This window comes from Gobio gobio (assembly GCF_949357685.1).
Source record: "Gobio gobio genome assembly, chromosome: 10".
NCBI classification, from domain to species: Eukaryota; Metazoa; Chordata; class Actinopteri; order Cypriniformes; family Gobionidae; genus Gobio; species Gobio gobio.
In genome coordinates, this window is record NC_137116.1 from 4,939,434 (window position 1) to 4,949,351 (window position 9,918).

General features: G+C 33.8%; 1 protein-coding gene across 1 annotated transcript in view; it reads right to left on the reverse strand.

Moving 5' to 3' along the window:
* Positions 1–423: 423 nt before the first annotated feature.
* pebp4 (phosphatidylethanolamine binding protein 4) overlaps positions 424–9,918 on the reverse strand; it is a gene marked incomplete at both ends in the record, with an annotated part of 206,777 nt that continues 197,282 nt past the window's right edge. Inside the window, one exon of the mRNA XM_079826604.1 lies at positions 424–515. Coding sequence (XP_079682730.1) covers positions 424–515 — 92 coding nt within the window. The remainder of the gene's footprint in view (positions 516–9,918) is intronic.

A 9,918-nucleotide genomic window follows, 5' to 3' on the forward strand; every position in this document is an offset into this window, starting at 1 on the left:
GGCACCATTGTTACAATGCCTTAAAAGGCGGCTCCCTAAGTAGCAGCTGACAGCAAGGCAGCACACTAGGATTTGGAACAGAGCTAGAAAGTGAGAGACGCATACTTTGTGGGATAGTAGACTGTTTCCCCACTAATATTTGCAACTTTTCATAGACATGCTGCTCACATTCAGAATCTTGAAATGATGTAAATATGTCTTTTATTCAAAGTTTTGTGAACATAACACATGAGATATTATGTGATATTACTTCAAAAGACATTTCTACAAGTTACAATTCAAACAACACAGTGTGTCTTTTATTAGATTAATATTCCCCTATAATGATGTGCAATAGATTATTATGGGATATTATATCAGAACTAAACAAAAAATAAGCCATAGAGTGTAGGCCAGAGGTCAAAGTTCAGCTGCAGGTGTTCTTTAGTCGTTGTGGTTTTGGGTGAGGAACTGAAGTGAAGCCACTGGGCCAGTCAGACCAAACCTCTGAACAAATGCCTGCGGATCCCAGTTACCTAGAAAAACAGCAGCAAAGTCTCTCATTGGCAAGGCAAGGCAAGTTTATTTGTATAGCACATTTCATTCACAGTGGCAATTCAAAGTGCTTTACATAGAAATTGAGTTAAAATAGTCATAAGCGAAAAAAAAATTAAAAATATATATAGTTTTACAGTTATAGGAATTAAAAGGAAATAAAAAATAAAGATGAAATCCCCTATCATTGGTCTCTTTCATGTCTGTAAAGTCAACTGTCCACATGAAAAACAACATGAAACCTTCCCACATGAGCCACTCCAACATCCTGCTTCAATGTGACATTCAACAAGAACATCAACACAGGAAAAAAGAAAGATGCTAACCATTTCATGGGATCTTTTGGGATAACAAAAAAAAGTATAGATTACCTAAATGTATACCTAAAATGTATAATTTCATAGTTTATATAAAAAAAATAAAAAATTGTTTTGTCTGTTATTATTGTTGCTGTACATCAATAAAACATGACTTGTATGATTATTATTGCTAATGTGTGTATGTCTTTATTGCTGTACATAAATAAATACATCAATAAAATAAATATTATGTTATTGCTATTGTTTTTATTTGTTTCTTCTTTTTTTATGTACATAAATCAATACAATTATTATTATTATTGTTGTCGGTGTTATTGTTGTTGTTGTATTTGTTTCCTTGTTGTTGTACATAAATAAATCAATAAATATTATTATTATCGCTATTGTTTATTTTGCTGTACATAAATAAATCAATAAAATATTATTATTATTGCTATTGTTTTTATTTTTGCTGTACATAAATAAATCAATAAAATATTATTATTGTTTTTATTTTTGCTGTAAATAAATCAATCAATAAAATTGTATTGCTATTGTTTTTATTTTTTGCTGTACATAAATAAATCAATAAAATATTATTATTATTATTGTTTATTTTTGCTGTACATAAATCAATCAATAAAATATTATTATTATTGCTATTGTTTTTATTTTTTGCTGTACATAAATCAATCAATAAAATATTATTATTATTGCTATTGTTTTTATTTTTTGCTGTACATAAATCAATCAATAAAATATTAGTATTGTTTTTATTTTTGCTGTACATAAATCAATCAATAAAATATTATTGCTATTGTTTTAATTTTTTTTGCTGTATATAAATAAATCAATACAATATTATTATTATTGTTGAAATTTCTTGCTGTACATAAATAAATCAATAAAATATTATTATTATTATTGCTATTGTTTTTATTTTTTGCTGTACATAAATAAATCAATAAAATATTATTATTATTGCTACTGTTTTTATTTTTTGCTGTACATAAATCAATCAATAAAATATTATTATTGCTATTGTTTTTATATTTTGCTGTACATAAATAAATCAATAAAATATTATTATAGTTTTAATTTTTTGCTGTACATAAATCAATCAATAAAATATTATTATTGTTACTTTTTGCTGTACATAACTAAACAATAAAATATTATTATCATTGCTATTGTTCATATTTTTTGCTGTACATAAATCAATCAATAAAATATCATTATTATTTCTATTTTTTTTTTCTGTACATAAATACATCAATAAAATATTATCGCAATTTGTTTTCTGTACATGAATCAATCAATAAAATAGTATTATCGCTATTGTTTTTATTTGTTTCTTTTTTGCTGTACATAAATAAATAAATCAATAAATAGCATTATTATTGTTATTTTTGTTATTATTGCTACTTGTATTATTTATTTGTTTCCTATTAAAAATAATAGCTGTTAAAAATAAATTAAATAAATAAATAACAATATAATGGCACTATAATGGCCTTTATATTGATGCTTTGTCTCAATATTCAAAATTCAGCGCAATGTCAGTTGCATCATGTGCGACAACATGTGTCCCTTGAATTATTCTCTGTACTTTTCACGAGTTCTGATGTGACTGAGCTACTCAGGCTAAACATTTCAATGTAGTTGTAACAAATGGTAAACTAACGTGTTTAACGGAGAATCTTGCAATGCCGCACGTGTCTCAGGGCCTTGGTGGGCTGTGAATCACTGCAAGCGTCTCATCTCTAAATAAAACACACAGCCTGTCACAGTGCTGGAGGTGGCAACATGAGAGAGAGCGTTTTGGCAGGACAACCAGATAAATACCAGACGTAACTCCGGCTGCTATGACAATATCACTTCTCCAATTCCGGCAATAATCACATTCCTAAAAGCAAATGTGAAATCACAATTTGGAATAAAGCGCCAACAAACTGCGTCCAAGAAGGTTTAAAGTTCTGAATTTGGAGGATCTTTAATTGTTGTTGGTTAATATCAAGCAAACTGCCACTGGGGATATCTTTGTAAAACTAGATGAGTTATTGAGATAATTTTCTATGTACATAAATAAATAAAGTACTTTGAGCCTCCAGCCAATCAAAAGCATATAGAATAGAATTAAAGCAGAGCAGCAACAATACTCATTTAAAATGTAAATTTCTTCCGCCATCAGCATGCATTGACAAACACGAGGGCCGAGGCGGAAATGCTGTAGTGGTGAGAAGGGAAACCCCGTCCGTGCACACAGCAGAGCGCACCACATCCTGGAAAGATCAAATGTGAGTGTGTCTACACTTGTTTGTATGTTTGAATGCAAGTGGGTGTGAGAGTATGCAAGTGTGATTTTAAAGGAAAATGTCATTGATGCTTCCCCCGCTGGTTGCGGCCACTTTATGGCTCACCAGACACTGTCTATGAACAACCAGAGCACCATTTGACATTACATTTATGCATTTTATCCAAAGCAACTTCAAGGTCCGTACACTTCAGCAAGTTTGTACTCCTAGGATTAAACTTGTGACCCCCCCAAAAAAACAGGATACTAGACACTTAAAGGGATAGGTCACCCAAAATTACCACCATTTACCCTTGTGGAAAATCTTCAAATCTTAAGAGTATATTTAACCTTCTCCGGTGAGTTCAATATCTGAAAACTGAAAATGAAATTTCCAACTTCAACTGTCATAAATCTTGAATGCTTTGGAGCACAGACTGAAGTCTTGGTCTCGTTTTAAACGAAGGAACTCTATAGATGATTGCTGACGTGAAGAAAAAAGTTAAACTAAAAAGTTTGAAAGTTTATTATTATTTATTTTTATTATCAAGAGTTTATTATAAGGAAAATTTGGATTTTTTTTTAAATGAAATTTTCCAAAACATGTATTAATCTAAAACTATCAGAAAATGAAAGTCATAAATCTAAACAAGTTGTGCTCCAAATGTGAGGTTGATATCTCAAAAAATGAGCTTTCAGTAAGATTGTAGGTGTGTTCTATTCGACCGAGTCCCTGCGCAGTGTCCACTGCTCCCTACTCCCTAAGCACAACTGGTATATCAGTTGAAGTTGACTTCGCTGACAATAATCACTCATTTGGATTCGTCATCAAAGAAAGGCAATGATGGGGTTGCGCAGATTATGATATAACGCAAACAAATATGGTAAATTACCTTACTATTACATTTAAAAGCATATAATAGTCCTACGATCTAAATTTGTCTCCCATTCATTTCCAATGTGCTCATTTTTGACTGCGAACTATACAAGTGTGACCAATTTACCTTTTCGAACCATGTCCATTATTTGTTTGTGTGTGTGTGTTCATAAAGCAAGTGCCAAAACCTTTACCAAGTTTCATTCCATTCTGATAACCAGCGCGTTAAAAAACCCTGTATAATATGAATGAAATAGGCCACTTAAGTGTACTTTGTAATAATGTCAAATTAAACAGGTTTCAATAGAAATTAATTAGTTTACCAAATGCTTTTCATTTGACAGTACACTTCAAAAAACATCTTTAACCAAACACAATACAGACATACTTAAAGAGCACCTATTATGGCATTTAAAATGTTCCAAATATTGTTTTAGAAGTCCCCAACAACAGTTTTGCATGCATGCAATGACAAAAAAGACTTTAGTTGCTTATAATATGCATTTATTTTTACCTGTTTTGACAGTGATTCTCAAATGATTCCTTTAGTGATTCACTTTTCAAAACCCCGCCTTTACGTGACGCTAATCTGCACTGATTGGTCCGATGACCCAGTCAGTTGTGATTGGTTTAGTCTGTGCAGATATTTTCGGAAACGGAACGCCCATCAAAGTCTTATAGTGACAGTAATTTGTTAATATGTGTCAGGAGTTATGAATATGAAAACCGCGTCGGTACCGTTTGATTGTAATATGAGCCTCAGCTGATCTCATTCATGAAAAAACTCCTCTATTCTCTTCACGAAGACTCGCGACAAATCAACATCCCTCAGGGCTTTTAGTTCAAAAGTGTGCAGATGAGGAGACATATTGATAGATTCTCATATGTCTGTGTCAAATTTCTAAACAGAGGAGTATTTTTTATTCAATACTTCCTCAAAATGCACAGATGTAGCCTAATCATGAGCGATGGAGTCTCTTATGTGTTGTTTTCAATTCATACTGGCAGCCGGAGGGCGCTCTGTGCACATGTAGTACATATATGGTACAGACATACGAAGAAGATACCATGTGCCATAATAGAAGTCCATAATAAAAGCTTCCTGAGATCGCGAAACATGCAAATAAAGACATTTGAAGACTAATAAAAGACTACTTCAAGCCACTAGTCTTCAAATGCTCATCCTTGGGCAGATGAAAGAAGTTTGCTTTTGAGTCGCACTTCAGAACACAGTGTCTCGTGGCCATGATGTTTTCTAGTTTTCACTGGCGTCTTGGAGCGCAATAAGTGGGCGTATCGTATTCAAATAACTTGACAAGTTGACGTCATCTAGTCAGAGAAAAAGCTTCGGTCTTCTAACGATTCTTCAAAATGACTCAGAGTCGACTCTTACTTTTGAAAGAAAATAACTATATATACGGTGCACTGTCATATTTCAAACTTTGCAGGATGTTTTTGTTCACTTAGATCTATGTTACACACTACATGAAAGGTACATTTCAAAATTCCATGATAGGTGCTCTTTAAGTTCTACTTAAGTGGGTCAAAAAACAAGTTCAGCTAATAGAATTTAATATCATTTTTAACTATAATACATTTTTGGTTACACTTTATTTGGTAACAGTTTGTTTTATAGTGTCATTGTTACATATGTTACATTTAGTTACTATAGTAATAACAGTAAATTATGCATAATTATAATTAAACCCTCAACCAAACCCTTACCCTAACCCTATGGTAAGTACACATAGTTAATCAATATTACTCAGTACATATTATTACACCGTAACAACGTCACCTTAAAATTAAAGTGTAACCCATTGTTTTAAGGTGTAATTAAGCATGTACTTACTATAGGATTTGAATTGATGTTTGATGTAGTTGCATATAATTATACATATTTTAGTTATTACTATATTAATCACATGTAACGTGTATCAAGAACACTGTCAAATAAAGTGTTACCAAATGTTCATTTGTAATTATCATGTAATTACGTGTAATGAATGTAATCAGCATTACGTTCAGTTCACACTTAAGTATATTCTTTTAAAGTCTATTTTTTCCCTGTAACAAGTACATTTTTAAAAGTATACTAAAGTCTACTTTATTTTCAGAGTATTCACACTTCACCTTCATGTAGTTACAAACTTGTATAACCTTCTTTCTTCTGCAGAACACAAAAGAAGACATTTTAAAAATGTCTCAGTATTTTTTTGTCCATGCAGTGAAAATGTCATATTTTTTGAACCCCACTGACTTTCATTATATGGACAAAAACGGTTGAATCATTCTTAAAAATATAATACTTTCTGTTCTACTCAACAAAGAAAAATCATACATGTTTGGAATGACAGAATTTTCCTTTTTTTCCCAGATATTTTTTTTTTCCTTTCCTTGCATAACTAAGAGTGATATAAAGTGCTGATTGTGTGTGTGTGTGTCAAGTGTGCATATGACTCATTGTGTGTTGTGTGTGAAGATGTCAGGTTCTCTCTAATTGAGTGTTAGAAATGGAGTAAAGTGACCCAGCATTATGAGGTCATGTGACCTTTAGGCCTCTGGACCTGAGAACATGAGGAGATAATGTTCCGCCTCTGCAGATCATGATCCCTGTGTGACCTCACTACAGTCAGGGCTTCACACACACACGTACCTGGCAACATCATCAGATGTAACACATAATCAACAGGATAAGTACACTTTTTTTTTTACTCTGTGAGGAGTTTTAATTTTCACTATGAAATGATTGTAATTTTAACAGTAAAATACTGTAAAATGCTACAGTGAAAATCAGTTAATTATTTAAGGGTAAGTTCCTTGACATTAGCCAAACTCCCTGTGTGACGCTACAAATTTGATGTTTTTTCACTTTAATGATGTTTCTTATTATATTTTTTCTTATCAGTTAGGGTTTAATGTTTTTATTATTTTTTGGAATACAATTTACTGTATGTCTATCATTCATGTAACTATTACGCACTTAAAGGGTTCGCCCAAAAACATGGGAGTAAATTTCATCTAACAGGTTGGGGGGGACAATTTCTCAAGGGCAATTTTTAAGGGGACACAAATAATGCAGCCATAATTGTATATGTGTGTTGCGTTTTGGTGCACTGAAAAATGATCGCATGTCTGTTTTTTCTTTTCTCTATCATTTTATCTGACCAACAACACAAAGCAATGATTGTTTAAATATGAGTTATCATAGGTTCACTACACTGTAATATAGTTATTAAATGAGCTTTTTCCACATAGCATTGAGGAAAACCCAACACAGCGGTAGATCTACAGTACCAGCCTAATATCAGTTCACACATAGGCTTATCGCCGTGTTAGTTGTAGTGGGGGGACTTACAAGCTACCAAACAATAATTGCTAACATATCGGACTCAAAATGTTTCAAAACTTAAAAAGCATTTGTTTTGCCCTGTTTGTGTTTGTGTTGTTTTACTACTGACATAATTATTTTAAGTATATATCATTATATTATTTACAATATATGTGGTTTTTAATAATATTTCTGTCAGGACCACTATCGTCAAAGATGATTGACTATTAGCATACAGTTTGGATTGGCGGTATGGTTCTGTTCCGGGCAATAACCACTGATCTATATAGAGAACTGGATTTTTCATGACATCATAAAAGTGAAGCTGTCGCGATGCCATTTTGGTTTTCCCTAGTAAGCTCACACGTTCTATTGAATAAATAGGACATTATATGATATTACTGAGAAAACATTGCCTAAGGAGACACCATTTTCATATCTAAAATCTCCCAACACAAACGTCCTAAACATGTAAATGGTTATTCGTTTATAGTCAGGAATTTCCCCTGCTGATTAAAAAGTTACGTTCATATTCATAGTAGAGAACATCAGCTTGGCGGGCGGACGAGACACTTCAGCATATGTAGATATTACAACTGTCAAAGCGCGCATTTTAAAATCGGAATAAAGATTTATGCCTTGTAACCTGAAATCGCCTTGTACTGTTGCGTTTATGCATTTATGTAGTATCATTTTTATAACAATTACAGTATATGCTGTAGTATTGTTTTTATTCATACAGTAGGCTAACTGCAAATGTTCCAACAATGATTTCGTTAACAGCATGCATTTTGAAGCAGTTAATTATTCAAATGATGATTAAATAAATATGTAATTCAACAACATGGCATACAAAACACTTATACACTAAATACTTATACTCATATAACACTTGGAATATATGGAAACTCATATGGAAACTGTCTTTAAGAGTCGGAAATAGACGTTGCTCAATCAGGAAATAAAATACACACATCATAACGCTGACTACTTTATTTCCGAGATGATGCATGGCAAACTTTGAATTGTAATACAATATAGTGCAATATAGAGGCTTGTATTGATATTGTATAAGCTATTCAAATCAATTTCTGCAGCTAAACACAGATACGTTAATAATGAATATTTCCTCCATAATTGCATACATAAAGATATATGTCTGTGTTAGTTCAGTTACATTACCGGTGTCGGCAGTGTGCAGTAGACGATAATAAACCACATAAACGATTTCAATATATGACTCATCCTCTCCGAAAAGACCATAAACATTACAGATATCATCTGAAGTAACTATTAATTTACATACATATATCGTAAAACTAATCCTGTGAGACTGAGATGCTGCAAATCGTCTAATTTTAGCTCAATGTTTTGGCTGTACGTCAATGATGCCCTTTGCTGGTAGGGAATAGTAAGATGGCCGCTCGAACACTTCCGGTGGCTTCACCGCCTGATGGCAGTTTAGAACACGATGAGCATTCCAGTCATTTATAGAGATCAGTGGCAAGAACTCCCTGCGCATCCATGCAGCTTAGCATAGATAAGAGCAGCGATAAACCCCTATAGGGTAAACAGAACAGAACCAACATAATGCATTTGCAGATAAATGTTGATTTTAAATGTACAAAATAATTCGGGAATTTAGTCTGATTCAAGGGGAATCGGAATACCAACTCCTGACTGGACGAGAGGAGGAGCTGGGGATGGAGGAGGGTAAATGAGCTCTGGAGAAACGTGATAGCTGCTTTGTGACATGGTGCATTATCCTGCTGGAAGTAGCCATCAGAGGATGAGTACATGGTGGTCATAAAGGGATGGACATGGTCAGAAACAATGCTCAGGTAGGCCGTGGCATTTAAACGATGCCCAATTGGCACTAAGGGGCCTAAAGTGTGCCAAGAAAACATCCCCCACACCATTACACCACCACCACCAGCCTGCACAGTGGTAACAAGGCATGATGGATCCATGTTCTCATTCTGTTTACGCCAAATTCTGACTCTACCATCTGAATGTCTCAACAGAAATCGAGACTCATCAGACCAGGCAACATTTTTCCAGTCTTCAACTGTCCAATTTTGGTGAGCTCGTGCAAATTGTAGCCTCTTTTTCCTATTTGTAGTGGAGATGAGTGGTACCCGGTGGGGTCTTCTGCTGTTGTAGCCCATCCGCCTCAAGGTTGTGCGTGTTGTGGCTTCACAAATGCTTTGCTGCATACCTCGGTTGTAACGAGTGGTTATTTCAGTCAAAGTTGCTCTTCTATCAGCTTGAATCAGTCGGCCCATTCTCCTCTGACCTCTAGCATCAACAAGGCATTTTCGCCCAAAGGACTGCCGCATACTGGATGTTTTTCCCTTTTCACACCATTCTTTGTAAACCCTAGAAAATCCCAGTAACTGAGCAGATTGTGAAATACTCAGACCGGCCCGTCTGTTACCAACAACCATGCCACGCTCAAAATTGCTTATATCACCTTTCTTTCCCATTCTGACATTCAGTTTGGAGTTCAGGAGATTGTCTTGACCAGGACCACACCCATAAATGCATTGAAGCAACTGCCATGTGATTGGTTGATTAGATAATT